General features: G+C 36.2%; 1 protein-coding gene across 1 annotated transcript in view; it reads right to left on the reverse strand.

Moving 5' to 3' along the window:
* bmp2k (BMP2 inducible kinase) overlaps window positions 1–19,523 on the reverse strand; it is a 49,306-nt gene that overhangs the window by 24,216 nt on the left and 5,567 nt on the right. Inside the window, 3 exon segments of the mRNA XM_056458286.1 lie at window positions 1,027–1,169; window positions 3,490–3,595; window positions 3,678–3,796. Of these exon segments, the coding sequence (XP_056314261.1) occupies window positions 1,027–1,169; window positions 3,490–3,595; window positions 3,678–3,796 (368 nt within the window).

Below are 19,523 nucleotides of genomic sequence, written 5' to 3' on the forward strand. Positions count from 1 at the left end.
GAAAACGTAATGCGTATTTTTAATTTGTTTGCGTTGTGAGAAAAATGACTTGCGTTTTCTTTATTTGTTTGCTTCGTGTGTATTTGCAACACATATGCTGTCAAACTAATGAAGATGTTTTCTTAATTTGCTGGTGTTTTTTTGTAATTGCATGCGTTTTCTTAAATTGCAGAGCGTTAAGCTCTTTTGGCCACCATAGAAAAAGATTAATACTTAAAATAAACAGTAAAAGAGGAAGAAAACAAGTTGCAACTAGTTTATTTGGAACACCCCGAGCAAGCATTAATAGAACAACTTTCTTTGCCTTGGTGGCAAGTGTGAAATTCTGCACCTTATATTTGTATCTCAACATGGTTATTCTGCAAAAGAAACCTCCACTAGGGCTGTCACACATATTATAAGCCTTGCATGAGCACTTTGTTTGGAATATTCTAATCTTTCTTGTTCCCTCGATGACAAACAAGGCACACATATCTTCCACTCCAGTGTTCAATAATTTCCCAATTATTTTGACTGTGATTGGTCTTGACTGGTGGGAAAAAGTGTTTGTTTGAATGGCACCATTGGCCCGTTCCCACACTTCTCTGCCAAAAGGGCGGCCTTGCTTCATTCAGCACTGCTGTTTTTCACAGAAACAGCGTAGCGTGCCCGTCTTTGCTAATGCTTGCCACTAATAATGTTTGTGAGTAGAGTAATTGGTTTGAGAGATCATGTCTGGTCTCATTGTGTGGAACTGGAATGAACAAGACATGGTTCCTTAAACTGACAATGAGTGTCCTAAATTTACCCAGCCAAAAAAAAAAAGGTATAGAGAATCAGTGATCAACCAGAGTCTCATACTTGCTCTCCAACATTTAGAAAATGGCACAGATGAAAGCACAGACAGGTCAGTGCTTGTGTATACAGCTTCACACCTAAAGTGAACCATTTTCAATAGTTTGGAATGATTTTTAATATGCAAATCATTTCGATCCATCTGGAGCGGTTTATAAGTAGCATCAAACTTGTGCTTTTTCTATACTGTACCTTCAGGTCCCTGTGGATAATTGGAGTTTTACACTGGTGGAGTCTGGCTACAGCTTCACAGGCATCACAGAATATGTTGAGCACCTCTGCTTCAGTGAATCCTATGTGCAGCCGCTGGTTCATCTGCTTCACCACCTGACCAGCTAAATGGCACAAACACATTTATAGTCAAAAAATAAGCAATACCAGATTGGTTTTTGGTTTCAGATGGCCTTGATAAAAAATGATTAAATCCAGATTTGTTCAGTGTTTTTATTGTGGTGTTTATATAATATTTTTTGTATTTATTAACTACTTGAATGGGCCTTTTTATTTTAATTTTAGTGTAAGTTGTGGTAAGTTTGCTAAACATTTCTATTAAGCTATTTTTTTTAAGTTTAGTAACTTTGGCGGCTAAACTTTTATTTAATTTCATTTTTATTAGTAATATTCATTTAATTTTAAGCTTTTCATTGAATGTATGTAGGTTTACATGCCATGCCAACGAGAGAGAGAATTTTGAGTTTATTGCCATATCAACTTCTATGGCCCTGTCATTTTATAAATATATATATATATATATATGACACTTTTAAGATAAAATACACAAAGGCAGCATGGTGGCGCAGTGGGTAGCACAATCGCCTCACAGCAAGAAGGTCGCTGGCTCGAGCCTCGGCTCGGTCAGTTGGCATTTCTGTGTAGAGTTTGCATGTTCTCCCCATGTTTGCATGGGTTTCCTCCGGGTGCTCCGGTTCCCCCCACAAGTACAAAAACATGTGGTATAGGTGAATTGGGTAGGCTAAATTGTCCGTAGTGTACGTGTGTGAATGAGTGTCTATGGACGTTTCCCAGTGATGGGTTGCAGCTGGAAGGGCATCAGTTGCATGAAAAACAAATGCTGGATAAGTTGGTGGTTCATTCCGCTGTGGCAACCCCAGGTTAATAAAGGGACTAAGCCGAAAAGAAAATGAATGAATGAAAAATACATAAATAATAATAATATGCAGTTGAATTTAGAATTGTTAGCTTCCCTTTGATTTTTTTTCTTTTAAAATTTTTTTTAAATTATGTTTAATAGAGCAAATAAAATTTTCACAGTATGTCTGATAATATTTTTTTATTCTGGAGAAAGTTTGATTTGTTTTATTTCATCTAGAAGTTTTTGTTTTTTTTTTAAACCATTTTAAGGTCAAAATTATTAGTATTTTTTTCGATACTCTACAGAACAAACCATCATTATACAGCAACTTGTCATTATACCTAACCTGTCTAGTTAACCTCATTAACCTAGTTAAGCCTTTAAATGTCACTTTAAGCTGTATATAAGTGTCTCGAACATATCTAGTCAAATATTATTTACTGTCATGATTGCAAAGATAAAATAAATAAATTATTAGAAATGAGTTATTAAAACTATAAAATGTGTTGAAAAAAAATCTGCTTCTCCCCGTTAAACAGAAATATAAACAGGGGGGCTAATAATTCTGACTTCAACTGTATAAGATAAAATCAGTTTTTTAAGGTTTACTTTTGATAAAATCATTTTTTTACAATTTAGAAGAATTCACATTTAAAAATATCAAATTTTAAGTCTCTCCAGATAAAAATAGTTGTCTGACAATAAAAAAATAGGGCATTCCACAAGAATGTGTTTAACAGTTTGGTTTCTGTTGATATATTGACATTTACGGGGTTCTTCTTCTTTGAGTAAATGTTCTTGTGTGAGTCTTGTGTGTCCGATACAGCATCTTGTGTAAACAACCTCAACATTTGTTAAGTAAAAAAAATTAAAATTTTGTTCCTATTTCACACTGGATTTCAAAACGTTTTGTCAGCTTGCTCATTTCCAAATAGTCCAACAGGTCCTGGGATCCAGCAGAAATCTATATTATAAAAATTTCTCTGTAGATTGAGTCAAAGAATAATCAAATTGTTTTCATCAGCATTTTTAATGTGTTCCAGAGCCAAAAATAGAGCCTTTGCTTCAACTGTAAAAATTGAGCTTTGATCTGGAATACTAATGCCATAGTGTAATTGACCCATTACTACTGCTGCAGAAACATGACTGTCCTTTTTTGACCCATCTGTGTCTATAGGTTTATGAGTAGGATTCAAATTCCTTATGTCAGCAACTTCTTGTTGTCATGTATGTGAAAAAGTGAAGAGAAATAGTATTTTTCTGATTGGTTCTTGTCATGTTGTCATGAAATGTCATGCTGTACAGTTCTGTTAATTGTTCTCTACAGTGGACTTGAAAATGTGATATATTTATCCATAATTAAAGTTTTCTTTTCCTTTATATTTTATCAAGATACTTTACTCTATAATAAAAGTGAAACAGCCTAAAAGTGTTTACAGTCAGCGAATGTACTGTGATGCAAGTATGAGCTTGTATTTCAGGAATTTTAAAAGCACACACACAGATAATGTTAGATTGCATAATGTTTCTATCATAGTGTACTTCACATAAAAGCTGCATTCCCTTGCAATACTCCATCAGAATCAGAACCTCCCATACACTGTCTCCCACAGCATTGGTTGTTGAGTCCAGATACCGCACAATGTTCTTGTGGCCTGACAACTCTTTCTAAGCAGATGAAAAAAAAAAATCTGTTAATGTGATGAACTGATGCACTTACTCATCAACAACACATCCCAGCTTGACTCACCATGATAGTGATCTCCCGTCTGAAGATGTTCAGATCGTGGACATTGTTCACGTACATCCTTTTCAGGGCACATCTTACTCCACTATGTGTGCGGGCCAGAAACACCATGGAGAAACCTCCTGGATAAACAAACCCACATATATATAACGGGTTAGTTCAGAAGTCTATCAGATCAGCAATCTCAACACATATTAACAATCAATTTTACGAGCAATTCAAGCATTAAAGTGGTGGTCCAGAGTGTGTTTTTAAGGCTTGGTTGTGTTCACAAGATGCAAAGCAATGTGCTCATGCTTCATTTGAAGAAAATCATGTTATTCGTTCACGTTTCTTACTTTGATTATACACAGCTACTCAGCTAACATAAAAACGACTGTCATATTTCCTAGCTCAGCTAAGAGGCTCAGCTAATTGGTCAGCTAACATAATGTGCTCAGCTAAGAGGCTCAGCTAATTGGTCAGCTAACATAATGTGCTGTTTTTCGCGGATCGGCTACACATCACCAGGAAGCGCCACGATTTGCTGTGGTGTAAATATTGTCAGTCAGAGTAGCTGTTAGCCGTATCAATAAGAGCATGTATCAGACAAAACAAAGAGGACACAGCTGAACCTCATGACTGGTCTCTAAGATAAAACTTGACAATATATATATATATTTAGAATAAGCATGTGTAAGTAATATGAAACGTTCACATATCTTTTGCGAGTTTGTTATTTGAGATTTATAACGCACTGAATGTGGCCGCATAGAGAGACACTGCAGCGCTGCTAAAGATTATGGGTGTTTACAGGTGTTTGACGGATAAATATGAATTTGTAGCTAAATTGTTAATGGTGCAAAAACAGCATTTCCCGTTGTTTACATCCTTGTTTATGTCCTTGCTACAACCTACCATTAACGCTAGACACTTTGCATGTAATAGTTCATTCATTCATTTTCTTTTTGGCTTAGTCCCTTTAATAATCTGGGGTTGCCACAGCGGAATGACCCGCCAACTTATCCAGCATATGCAGCGGATGCCCTTCCAGCTGCAACCCATCACTGGGAAACACATACACACGTATTCACACTCGCATACACTACGGACAATTTAGCCTAGCCAATTCACCTGTACCGCATGTCTTTGGACTGTGGGGGAAACCGGAGCACCCGGAGGAAACCCACGCGAACACAGGGAGAACATGCAAACTCCACACAGAAACACCAACTGACCCAGCCGAGGCTTGAACCAGCGACCTTCTTGCTGTGAGGCGACAGCACTACCTACTGCGCCACCCTGTAATAGTTCAATTTTAACAATCACTCACAGATTGTGGTTCACAATCCACAGCTTCGTCTTTTATGGTTGGAGCTGCTCCTTCTTTGAGGAGTTTTTAGCCGAATCCAGCACTGAACTGGGAGAGATTCTAGAAGTTGTCCTTTGTCAAATGCTAGAGCTATATCTTTTTTACAATTCTCTGGAACATATTTGAAATTAAATTGTAAGCATTTCTTGCTTTGTGTCGTGTCCCTTGGAAGCCCAAATACAGAAACAGAACAAGCTCTGTGGAAACAGCAGCATTTGGACTGTATTTTAGCTTTCTCTGCTATAACATTGCAGTGCTTCTGGCCAAGCCCATTCGTGGCCAGGGTGTATGCACGTGGTGAATGCGCTTAACCTGAAGGGTTTATGATCTCATTAACCCAGAAGTATTTTTTGTAGTCCCCAAATTTCATTTGCTGTAAAGATGTACAAAAAAAATTATGCACAATCACTTTTAAAACAGAATTTGCAAACAAAAGATTTCAAAGTGGAACCTCACAGAGATTGTGACGTCTTAAAATATAAAAAAATAACACTGTGAGAATAGTACTGGGTTAAAAAAGAAAAAGTATTACAATGGTTTAAGTGTTAAAAAAACTGTGTGAATGCTGAATTTGGTTGGAAAATAGCAAAACAAAGTGTGTCATCTTTGAGTTTGCACTTTAGATAGATGGTGAGGGGCTGTAAAAAACAAAATGGCTGATATCACTGCCATTTAAACAGAGACAGGTGTGGGTAGCACTGTGCACCAGAAATGAGAGCTGGAAATGAACAATTTAAAATCCATTACTACTGCCCACGTCTCATTTCAGAAGAGCATGGAAGACACCTTCTGTAATAGAGTTCTTTTAGTTTTTATTCTTTCATCTAAAGCTGGAAGACTTGCGATTTCCTGTTTAATGAGTGAACGGATCTTAAAAAGGACAGAAAAAGCTGAACTTTGTATCAACTTGAAATGAGTTCATGAATCATCGTGAACTCCCATGACTTTAGTTTATGTTTAACGCAGGTATGAGATCTGTGATATTGCTCAGCTGAACCAAACATAGCATGTACTTCCAGAAGGAAAGCATGATGGAGGCAGTTTTTAGCCAAGTTAGGGATGGGCTCACTGTTGGCAGTCACTTATGTACAAAGTTAGCCTTAGGAGAAAGACAACCTTATAAGGTTGGTTCACCTGAAAATTAAACTCTAACATACTTAATCAAGCTCAAATTGTTCCGCACCCATGAGAACATGAGTTTTTTTTTCCTCTGTAAAACACAAAAGATGACACTGCTTTTTCCATAATAGGACTGTAACGCTCTGAAAACAAAGAAAAGAAAAAAAACACCACATAAGTCCAAATACTTAAGTCCATAAAAGTAGTAGTTGACGAAACTTGTTTGCAACTCCTCTGAATACGCACAGTATCATTGTTTGAGGAAAAAGCAGTCAAGTTCGAATAAAGGTCAGAGTGATACTAAAAATTAGTACACAGTGAAAAGCAATAAGGGTTATTAAAGTGATTCCAGATAGAACAACAGCAGCAGCTTCAGAGTGAAATAGAAGAGGCCATATTATGTATTCTTTTGCTTAATGAGTGTACTAGAATAAAATAGGGTATATGCACAGCTAATGTTTCTTCCCATACCAATAAACTTCTGATGAACGGTTAATGTGACTTTATTCAATTTTATAAGGTTCCTTTTACAGCGTCGATGTTTGCAATGTCTCTTCTTGTACATTCTGAGACCCACATTATATTGTATATCAATCAGGCAGTGAGGATTGTTGAGGTTTAAAGAAACGCACCTTAAAACCACAGATTTTGTAACGGCATGCAGTTCACCAGAAGCATTTGACCCAGGTTACTAAAAAATTAAAAGTCCTTCTGCATATACCCTATAGAGATGAAGAGATATAGTCTAAAGATGTTTTAATGTTTTAATGCAATGTTTTATTGAAGAGCACTCTGATTGGTTAGCTCACCCAGTTTGCTGTGATTGGCCAAACCTCAAGCATGAATCAGAAATAAAACTCCCTTACAAGAACTAAAAACACATTTAATAAAGGCTCTTTTTAATTCTTTATTTAGGGTTAAAAAAATTAGAAATATATGAACTAGGCATGGGATGATTACCTCTGTCAAGGTATACCGCGTTTTGGAAAAGTCAAGATTTTAAAACCGGCAAAATTTTCTGCTATTCCATTCCTGCAGTATACAGTATATAAGATTTTGTTTTACATTTTTTGTTCGTTTTATAGGACAACAGTATCTCAAGCAGAAAAGACATTCAAAGATGCCATTTCAAATTGTAAAGAATTCTGTGATTCGGTTGAATTACTTAGCCTGACATGTTTACGGTTTCAAAATATTTTAAATGCTTCTTAAAATAACATGCATTGTGTTCAAAGAGGAAAAAGTTTTTGGTTTTATGCAGAAATTTAAAAAGAGCATATATTTTAGAGCAGTAATCACAATATTGTGAAACTGTGATATTTTTATTCACGTTTTCATACTGTCAGAATCTTACACCGGCTCATGCCTAATATGAACAGCTATATATTGCAATTACTTGATCCATTGCATTTAAACAGAATATTGTCAAAATCCCATTAGTGGTATGATGTTCATGCCATTAGTAGCTCACTGACATGGCAACAAGGCTACAATTATATCAAATAGATGTAGACATTTTTTTAAATAATATTTGAACTTGTATCGATGTATTTTATGCAAGTCTTGAGTAGTGTTTCCTATTAGAAAAATAAATTACTTTTGTGAAACAATATGAGCTTTGCAAATCCCAGACACTAATGGATAAGGAATGCATGATAAAGCTTCATATTTATTTTTTTAAACTAAAATGCTCCTCATTCAAAGTGATAAGACTCAAAGTGATAAAAAAAAAATACCTCTGTGTGGCTTCACTGAAACTCAATGAATGCGAGCACTGACTGCCTACGCAGTGGCAAGGAGCTTTGAACCAACATTAAGGGCGCCATGCCTCCACAACACTTCTCCCATCAGTTCCAGGGTGAATGAATCCTGGCAACGTATGACTGGCAAGCCTTCTCTCATTAACAGCCTGCTGAGTCACGGAGCGGTCGGCAGAAAGAGAGGGCCCTGACACAAAGGAGGACCCACAATGCTGCACTTGTTGCCTAACAAACTCATGCTTGTTCAGCCGTCCTGAATTTAAAATGTATTTGTATGGAAGACCCGCAAATCAGGACCTTTGAAAGGTGAAGAAAACAGTTCACAGAAAAATCAACACACAAAAAATGAAATATGCATGAAAGACTACAGAAATTTAGCAAATCTATCTTATACGATCATATTGTGAAACTATCACTTCACTAATATTTACTTCGTTTTTTTTTAGATTAGATTAGATTTATTGTCATCACACATGTACAAGTACAAGGCAACGAAATGCAGGATGAATCATTTCAGTTTTCTTTAACATTTGTTTTACATTTGATTGTGGAGGGGGCATGAAATCAGAGCTAAACTCTTACATGGCTGAGAGGTTTTGATTGGGACTAATAAAGTTATAGTTAAGGTTGAAAAGGGGTGAAAATTTTCTGTAAAATTTATGCAAAATTTCTGGAAAATTACCATGGAAACTATGCATCTAGAACTTTGGATCAATTCCAAGTTGGAAACTTTACAGAAATTTATGGGAACATATTTAAATTACTTAGAATATTTAGAGGAACTTATATAAACTATATAGACAAACTTAAACATTTTATTCATAAGCTGACATGCACATATTAAAGAGGACAGTTTGGACAGATTTAATTGTAAGTGGAACTTTAATTCTTTCATTAAGCAACACAAACATAAGTGTTGAATTTAAGGACACATATTCCCTTATGTTTGCTGTAAAATAACAAATTCACTACCCTTACCCAAATATATCAAACGTACTTGAGTTGATGTAGTATTTGGGTTCAAATGCAGATGTGGCTTAAATTTTCTTGAGATATTCACCTGGAAAATGGGGGAAATTCCCCCTTAAGTGACTTTCTATTCCATGTTAACTAGGAATGCTAAAATCGATCGGCATCGGGCGATTATCATATTTTATGACTCGATCTATACTCACCAATCTGGCCGATCTCATGAACCGATCGCAGATGTTGTTTACGAGCTTACATGCAGAGGAAGGGACGTCCGTGAATTAGATATAATACCCCAGAAATAATGGAGACGAGAGAGAATTAGCAAGAGAACAGATCGCGAGAGGCTCGGTGATGTTACGCGTTTTTGACATGATTGCAAGTTCACTAAAACCTGGCATAAAAAATAAAGTTAAAATATATATTTTTTACTTGAGTATTTAATAATTAACTTTTTTGTATTCTACTTAATCGCAATAGACAAATATTCATAGGTGTGCGTTTTAACTTCTTATACATCAAATATGTGCTCCAAACTTTTTCTTCATTGAGACATGTTGAATTCTTCCATTTTTTTGCAATGTTTCTAAATTGCTTTGTTAGTTTTCTTACCAATCTTTTTACCCGTTTATCTATTAATTTCTGTAAAGCTGTTTCTGACTATGACATGTCCAGACTAAATGATTAAGAGACATGTTTAAGGGATTATATGCAACATCCTTCATTTATTCTCTTATAAGGAGAGATCTCCACTTAAGTATGATACTCAAAATGTGCTTCATGCATTATAAAGCATCAGAATCGGTACTCTGCATTGGCCGATCACCATGACAAGGAATCGGTACTAACAAAAAAACATTATATGTCACTTCTTTTTGAGTGACATACACTTACATTTATGTATTTTGTAAACCATTCATCCAATGCAGCTTACAAATAATGAATATAACAAGCAAATAAAAAAACGTACAATGAGCCACATCCGTATTGTGCTCCAGATACAGGTAAAAAAAACTAAAGCTGCTATTATTCAGATAACTGTCTGATCCTCTCTTTGCATAGCCCCTCCTCCTGCTCTGTTACAGAGCTTTATGTAAAATCTTTCACTCTTCAATTTAGGAAAAAAAAGCTAATCTCAGGCAACATGATTGTAAAGAAAGACTTAAACTAGTTACTGCAAGTTCACAAAGAACTGCACAGGCAGCATGACACCTCTCCACAGTGTAACTAATGTGCAAGCACAAAGAAATGAACAAAGTGCATAGAATGGAGATCTTAGAAGCTGCTCAGAAAGTGTGTCAGGGTTCACCCTGTCATTGAGCAAGGGAAGCAGTTGCTTACTGCTGATGACTAATACAGACAAGGAACAGCTCGGTCTCACACCAGCAAGCATATCTACAGTGGTTGCAGAGTGCTACGAAAGGTACAAAAATATGCTTGTTTGTTTTTGCCCAAAAGTGAATGTGTCTGTTTTATACAACGAAAGTCATAGAGGTCAAGAATTACATTGGATACCACTGGTTTTCATTGTATGGACACAAAAAGGACAAAAAAAATGCGGACAATTCCAAGTTTATAACAACATTAAAACAGCAAGTGATCACAGAACATATGTCATATTTGTTGATATTATGTGCAGGCAGGACAATAAAGTAAAAACCAAATCTCGTAAAATGGCGCTGACACTGATAAAAATGTGCCATAAACCACATGACATGTAAGCAAGCAGTTTTTTTAATGAGAGACATGATTTTACGGCATGACTGAACTTCCTATTTGTAACACAGATGACTGACCTAAATTACACTGGATTTTTACAGATATAGGTCAGGTGCTCTTTTGACATAGTTGTTTCTTCCTGTGATCTGAAACTGTAGCATGAGACTGATTATGCATCATTCGTCTGTTCACATACAAAAAATGCAAATGGTGTTGATGCCCATATTTTGTGGGGTGTTAGCATTAGTGTTACTATTAAGCTGATCTGCAAGACAGTGGCTTGATGTGCTATGCTTTTGTTCTCATGGTTTTTTGATCATTTAAAGCAGTGGTTGCCAAAGTGTGGGTCTATGATGGGCAGTCACTAGATGATTTTCAAAATCACATGCATGTTATTAAACTATTAGGATTATCATATTTATCCATGACCTACAGAAGATAAAAAAGTATTCAATAGTTGCATAAAAAAAAACAACAACATGCAAATAAAAACTATCAGCCTTTTAATTTTTTTTCCATTGGGTTGCGACTCCTGGGCTTATTCACTAGATTAACAACACAGCAATAGTGTTAGTTGACGCAGATTGATTTTACGACACAATGTTAAACTTTGACACCTTTACAGTACTCGCGTACATTAAAAATAATAATGTATGTCTGCACAATATACTGTTTCAGCATCAATATGGCATCTGCAACAGTCACATCACAGGATGTGCAAATTTGAGTCAGAGTTATATCCCAGTAATACTGAGGCCCAACGCACCATGATGTACATGACGTAGCTGTGTGTTGTTGTTGTTGTTGTTGTTGTTGTTTTGTTTATCAATTTCAATACAAATATTTGAAAATTTGTAAAAATCGAGATTTCTTTATCAGAAAATTATATTAGACCATTTATCTTCTTTCCTGGGAGCATCTACAGGCATTTTACTTACAAAATATCTGCCAGTGTGGTTAAAATATTCCTAATATAAATAGAAAACACTGGAATGTCAATTACTAAGTTACACATTTACAGTAGCTCTTTAAATTTCATACAAGGTTCAATTCAACAGTAGTGATTAACCATTTTAGAGGGGAAGGCAGTAAAGTAGGTAGGAACAAAACTAGAGTATAACACACAATTTAACAATTCCAGCTTTTGTCGGATTGCTCCTCACTTTCCCCATCTCATATCACATTACAAATTATTTTCAATAAAAATAAAGCATATGTTCAAAAAATGGAATTGCCTAGTTGGCGTTTAATAACGGTAAATTTATACTTTATGTAACTCAGAATCAGTAGTAGTCAACCCTTGTTTTCTTTCTCTGACCAAAGAGTAAGCAGGGAGAACCTACTTTGATTGGACAAGGAGAACCAAAACAGTTAAAATCCCCCCTGAGCCAATAATTGACATTTTCAACAGGGTATAATAAATGATCTGATGGGTATTTTGACCTAAAACTTCAAAAAGACACACTCTGGAGACGCAAAAGACTTTTTACATCTTGTAAAACGAACAAAATGGAGCCTTTTAAGAAATATGCACTAGCGAAGCTCAGGCAGTTAATTATATGGTTGGCAAGAAAATGAACAGGATGAAACAGAATGGAAATGAAGAAATGAACAGGATGACGAACAGGATGAAAGCCAACAGGATGCAAATAAAAGGCTTCAATTCCCCAAGGCTCAGCGAGGGTTTGCGAGTTTGCAAACATGAGGGTGTCAACTTAAAGAATATCTTTTGAAATGTTTGCAATATTATCAGTGCAGATTTCTGTAATCATATCAAGCAGCATGAAATATTTTACCAACCATACAACAAAAGACAAAAGGCTCACCTACACATAGCATGTGGAGTCTCAAAAACATCCTTTTTACATTTACTTTTAATTACTTCTTCAAGACATCATCCTGAAAGAATTCAGAGGAATCACAAATCTGAAAGTACAAGTAGTACCCTAAGAAATGGCATTGTTCCGCAGGGATGTTCCTGCAAATCTAGCCCAAGTATAGACCTTCTCAACTGCAGTAATGGAGCCAGAAATGGAATCCCCCCCGCCGGCAGCCTGATGTGCTGACGATCACAAATGTTGATTCTGCTGTGCATGAGGGCAATTAGAGGACATTTGCCTGATTGTTCTGGGTCATTTCGTACTACAACACTGAAAATAGTCATGATTCCAGATTAGATCTAGGTGAAATACAGTACCTAATAAGAGGTCAAGTTATGAACAATTTAAATATTCTTGTTAGAGCAGAGACTGTACTTCCTTCGTCAGCTGAGGAAGTTTAACCTGCCACAGGAGCTGCTTTTACAGTTCTACTCAGCTGTCATCCAATCCATCCTCTGCACTTCCACCACCGTCTGGTTCGGCTTTGCTGCCAAAACCGACCTCGCAAGACTACAGCGAATAGTCCGGACTGCTGAACGCATCACTGGCATTACTCTTCCTACACTTCAAGAACTGTACTCTTCCAGAGTGAGTAAAAGGGCTCGCAAAAAAATCACTCTGGACGCCTCACACCCAGCACATTACCTGTTCGAACTGTTACCGTCTGGTCAGCGCTTCAGACCACCAAGAACAAAAACAGCCAGACACAGGAAAAGTTTCTTTCCTCAGGCCATCTACCTCATCAACAGTTAAATATCTCCTAACTGTGCAATAAATATGTGCAATACTTTCTCATCCACGGACGATAACCGTTTCCAAGGTATACCACGGTTTGGAAAAGTCAAGGTTTTAAACCCTCCAAACTTTCTGCTAATATTGATCCTACGGTATATGTAAAATGTTTTATTTATGTTTTTTATTTTAGGACAACAACAGTCTCCCCAGCAGAAAATATGTTCAAAATGCCATTTTAAATTATGAAGAAATCTGTGTTTTTGAAACTAATGAAGACAGCAGAAGTCAATGATTCACTTAAATTATTTAGCTTGACATGTTTACTGTTTTAAAATATTTCAAATGTTTCTTAATATAAAATATATTGTGTTCAAAGCGGTAAAGAGTTTTTGATTTTTACCCAGACATTTAAAAAGAACTTATTTTAAAGCACTAACCACAATACTGTGAAACAGTGACATTTTTATCAAAGGTTATCATACCGTCAGTATCTTACACCGGCCCATGCCTACACCTAAGAGGTTACTCTACAGTAAAAACACTGCAAGTTTCAGAATTAACCCGATTTATGAAATAATGACTCCTTCCTTTTAACCCTTATAAAATGCCTGCCTTTGAAACTTGTAGAATTGTGATGTCATGACTTTTGTTATACGTAACTTATGTCTACCTATAATTCGAAGAGATAGAGCTGTTGGATAAATATGCAGAGTAAGGGCCGATCAGTTATGAAAAAGCAAGGCGCATCACACTACTTTTTAGTTGACTTTAGACAAGAGCAGAGCCCTGAGATTTTTATGTTGCTAGGCAACCACTGTATCAACAGTATTGCTGCTGGATCGTATAATGTTGTGTGCTCTACTGCAAGCGCACAGAGAGATCTGTCAAAAACGCAAGGCACAGCAGGGCTTTAGAACATGAGGCAACCAGGGCACATAAACAGCATGCAAAATTCTTGTTGATAATAGAAAACCTTTTTTTTGGCCTCTTTTTGTGTTGAGATATTTTTCATTACTGGATGTAAAGTGGATGTAAAGAAACAATCACTACAGTGTGTTTGAAATAAACATGCTATTATTACAGTAAATCCAGCCTGATCTTACAAGAACACATAAGTATTTTTTGCTTTGTCAGTTTAGTGGCTAATTCGTGCTAATTCCTACGAAAATGTATGGTTATAAAAAGGAGGCGTGGCAGCCAACCCCGCCCCTAAACCCAACCATCATTGGGGGATAAGCAATTCGTACTAAACTGTATGAATGAGATCATACGAATTCATTCAAATTAGCTGCTAAATCAAAAAAGTTATGCTGTGAGATGTGTTGGTGAATCTAGCACTGTTTTATGTTGTTAATAAAATCAGTAAACAGCTAGATCAGTATTATATTCATATGTTTCAGCATTGTTTTATCGTATTTAATCTTGAGCATCACAACACACTGTAAAGCAATGGCTGCTTTGCAATGACTTAAATGGGCTATTTAATCAACAACCTCTGAAATACAGCAAATTATATAAATCTCTGTACAGATAAATATATTTATGCTGCTTAGAATAAAGCAATTCTTACAAACGACACTGCATGAATGTCATCTTTGCTTTTCCTTTTTACATCTGCCTGACATCCCACAGATCTGAATGTCATATCTTATTTTAACAGAGGAATCTTTCATTAAACATCAACGGCCCACATGCAGCTCACAAATATCTGTTAAAGAACAGTGCTTAATCAGTTTCCCTTGAGTCTTCCAAGTTACACCACAATGATGTTCACAAAATTTATCTTCAGTACATACTGACCCTCTAAAAATAGACACATGCCTGCTTTTGGGGAGAAGCTAAAAGTTTCTGCACTATGCAACCACAGCTTTGATGGCAACGCAAGGTTGACTTTTCATTCTATTTTTAGACTTTACAGATGATCTTCATTTTCTTTTTCTCACAGACTTGATGAATACAACAAAACGTTCACTTCGATGTGCTGCATATTTTTAGCAAAAGCTTCCACCCTGGACAAAACTCACTCAGCTAAATTTTACAACCAGTAAAGCAGTATTTCGCAGAGAACTATTAAAAGACTGACATACTTTCCCAAATTACTTCAGTAAAATCTTCTCCATTTTTATCACTTAAATCTTACTTTATTTTGAGCTTGACTTTTAAAACAGTTGCAGATAAGAAATGCCAAGTTAATTAGATTGTTAGTTGCTTGGTAATTTGGTAAACAAGTTACATCTCAAGTTAAAACTCGCATACACTTACTGGCCACTTTATTAGATACTAATTAGGTCCAACTGCTCGTTAATGCAAATTTCAAATCAGCCAATAGCATGTCAGCAACTCAATGCATTTATGCACTGAGTTCACTGTACTCAAATGGCCTCCATAGTCACCAGATGTCAATCCGACAGAGCACCTTGGTGGAATGGGAGATTCACATCATGGATGTGCAACTGACTAATCTGCAGCAACTGTGTGATGCTATTATGTCAATATGGACCAAAATCTCTGAGGAATATTTCCAGTACCTTGTTGAATCTATGCCACAAAGCATTAAGGCAGTTCTGAAGGCAAAAGGGGGTCCAACCCGGTACTTGTAAGGTGTACCTAATACCATAGCCTCAATACCTTAAATACTTAATGCACCGATAGTGTTAAGGTGGTTTTACACTGGACAAAGTGGTAGTTTTTAGGTCATTTTTAAATGGGAAAAATGAAGCAAGCTGAAAAATGCAAGTGATTTCACTCATTGGCTGCACGGAGTCACCTAAAAATATAAATTGTGCGACTGTACATACAAACACTATGTGCAAAATACAGTGTCTGGTGCTGGTCATGCTCCTTTTAGTACAATTTGGATTTTAGCAAATATTAAAATGACCTTGTTGATTGTAACTACAGTTTTTTGCCAAAACAGTACATGAATTGTTTCAACTGGTTGGTCTCAAGAGTCAAGAATAAAATTTGCACGACAGTGTCTTTAAAATAAAGAGCGTGTGGACTGAGAAGCTGCAAACTGACAGCAAGATATTATGCAATGGTCAAATATATGCATCTAACATTTTAGTTAGATGACAGCTGGGTTTAACCCAGTTAAGACAGAACAAAAAAAAATTGGACTGGTGTCAAATTTTCTAGCAAATTAAAGGCTTGTAGATATCACAAGCCAATGACAACTGCTCTTTCAGTATCTCTTTACTGTTTAGATACAAGCGAGTCTCTCATGCACTCTGTGGCTCCTTCTTCCTTTAGAAATGTGTGATCATTTGCTCCTACATTCCAGAGCAGGGTTCCCAAATCATGACATCAACAGCTACACACACACCCAATTCAGTGAGCAACACAAGCATGCAACCTCTCTATTTTTAAAACCACTTGTCTATCCATGGAATTTTTGCCTTTTACATTATGGTAGGACTAGTTTAATTCCACATTTTAACATGAATATTACATCTTCAAAGTATAAATGAATCTTTTAGACATCTGTTATTATACATTTATTGAATTATGTCTTCGCAGAATCTACATCGTCCAGGATGACAAGTGGATCTGGTCAGATGCCAAAACAAACAAAACAGTTGCCAAAGACCATTCAACGCACGCAACATGCAACATACTGATTTAGACAAAAGGATTAGAGCTAAATCACAGTTAGATAATCTTAGAGTACTAGTGTTTTGACAGAGTATTGCTTAAGGAACTCTTTTGAGCCAACACATGGTGTGAGATGCCAACCCTACTCTGACTCACAAAGCTTGAGTGACCTATTTTTCTCAAAGCAGTGTAAGAACTGTCTCTGTGTGTGTGTGGTACATCTGAAATGTTAAAGACAGAAAAAGGTTTTACGAAAGAGTGTGGAAAACCTGACAAGTACGTCTACTCTCAAAAGTGCCATTGGCAGAATGTCGGCTTGTGCCAAATGCAGCCAGGCCACGAAAAAAAAAAAAAAGGTTTCATACAAAATGTGATCATTATTACCATAGGATTTGTAGGATTTAGAAAAGGCTGGTTTAAAAGGAAAAGAGGTTACACCCTGTGGGTCTTGCCTGCTTATGGAGTCCCTGGTTTCAAATCCTTATCTTGCAAGCTCCTTTAAATGACTGTTTTCATTCACTGGCAGTGCTGCCACTGGAGGACTGTTGCTAATTGTTATGTCATCTGAAGATGACACCGATTTAACAAAAGGGAGGTAACAAGCAAAGAGAAACTATAGCATAACATCTAGTTTCTGAAAAAGATGCAAGACGCATGGATTCATGATATTTTTCAAGGAGTAAATCATGTGCCACCATAAAGTCTTTTATGTTTCAGCATCGATATCACAACATGCGTCTTCAGTCACATAGCAAGATTTGGATTTATAGAGATCGCTGCTAGGGCTGAGTGATAAAATTGGTATCGGTATTTATCGGTATATATTGACACCATTGTCAATCACGCTAAAAAAAAAAAGTTCGATATGAGGTTTCGCTATGAATAGTTACAGTTTTATTAAAACGTGGCTGCTGAGCATAACACCTTGGAAGAAAATGCCAATACGCTTAGGGTGTAAGTTTGTCATTTTCAATGAAGCTGCGCAATTTGCATGATGCGCACAGTGTGCACGCATGCGCACATTCCAGGCGCACTAGTTCTGAAAACATAAGAACTTCATCAAATTTCTGCGAGCCACCGCGATTCATGCAAGTAGAACGAACCAATCTGCTTCACAACTTTGTATGGATATACACATTTCGGTAATAATGGGAGACTAATTACCTGAGACAAACAGAGCGCAACCAACACTTTTACTTTTCTGCATTAACTTGCATTGAAGCTGCAGCAATGGTTTGGTCCATTTGTCATCCTCTGCGAAAACTCTTTATGGTCTCCTAGTTACGAGGAGACGCCGGGGAGAGTGAGTGCAAAATGCACAGAAATGGTTAAGGGAAACCGCACACTCACGCTATTACTTCAAGGTCAGGATAACAACACATGCGAAAATGAGTGTCGTATAGCAGCAGTGAGGAGATTGTAACAAAAAAGGATGTAAGGATGTCGCCATGGTGGCTTTTTGGTTTCTTTTCTTGTGCATTCCAGCCACTAGCACCCCATCTGAAAGATTTTTTTTTAGCATAGGGGTAATGTAGTCATTCAACTTCACAACTTTTAATGTTTAATATGTATTTGTATAATGATGGTTAGTTGCTTTACTTGAAAGCTCAGATCTGATGATCATAATTTGTTTTGTTTACAGAGTTTGAGGTTTACTGTATCATTATTATTCACACTTTACGATTGCACACACACTTTGTAACATTTATCAAGTTTAAGAGTCTCTTTAACACTTATGTATTTTTTATTATAAAGTGATGGGATATTTTGTTTTAAATATTTTTGTTTTTGACTATTAAAACTATTTGCCTTCGTAATGTTGGTAAATGAAAATAAAGTGGTTAAATAAAAAAAAAACCTAATATTCCTAAATGTATTGTTAAAAAATATTCAATAATTATCGATATCGAGTGATGTGAAACATGATACTGTGCTCATTTTTTTTGCAATATCGTCCAGCCCTAATCGGAACTATAGCTGATCAGGATCCATAGTTCAAAACATGTGAGATTTGCAGAGTGACTGAGGAATAGAGTGAATGTTTTTTTCATTTGCATGTGCTTTTAAGGCCTGTGATTGTGTGAGCAATTCAAGAGAGTTGATTCTGGCACAATAAATCATACCTTCAATAAAGATCACTTTTATTGAATCATTTATACAATGAAGACTATTCAATGTCATTGAAACAACATATTTGACATTGAAAACCACACAGCACCGTTTATTTCACTTTTATCTATGCACTATTGTAGGGACGTCAAACTCCCGGAGGGCCACAGACCTGCAAAGTTTAGTTCCAACCCTGTTTCAACACACTTACCTGTAGGATTCAAACAAGCCTGAAGGACTCGCTTTGTTTGATCAGGTGTGTTTAATTAGGGTTAAAGCTAATCTGTGCAGAGCTGCGAAAATGGGAAATATCACGGGCACTTTGGACTGAACAAAAATGGAAAAAATAAATAAATAAATACTAATAATAATAGTAATACTAATAATAATAATAATAATAATGACTGCCATATTGAAGTGTTGTTCCAAATCGAAGTGTTCAAAACAGCCACTCCAAAGGGCCCTTCTGAATGAAGGATTTTAAAAGTTACAACTGATGGACACTTCATGTACACTTTTTTTTTTTGCAATTTGCATAACAGTAAACATACAAGGACAATTATAGACAAAAAAAAAGTAATAAAATGAAAGAAAATCATTTTATTATTTCTTG

The sequence above is a fragment of the Danio aesculapii genome, chromosome 5 (assembly GCF_903798145.1).
Source record: "Danio aesculapii chromosome 5, fDanAes4.1, whole genome shotgun sequence".
NCBI lineage: Eukaryota > Metazoa > Chordata > Actinopteri > Cypriniformes > Danionidae > Danio > Danio aesculapii.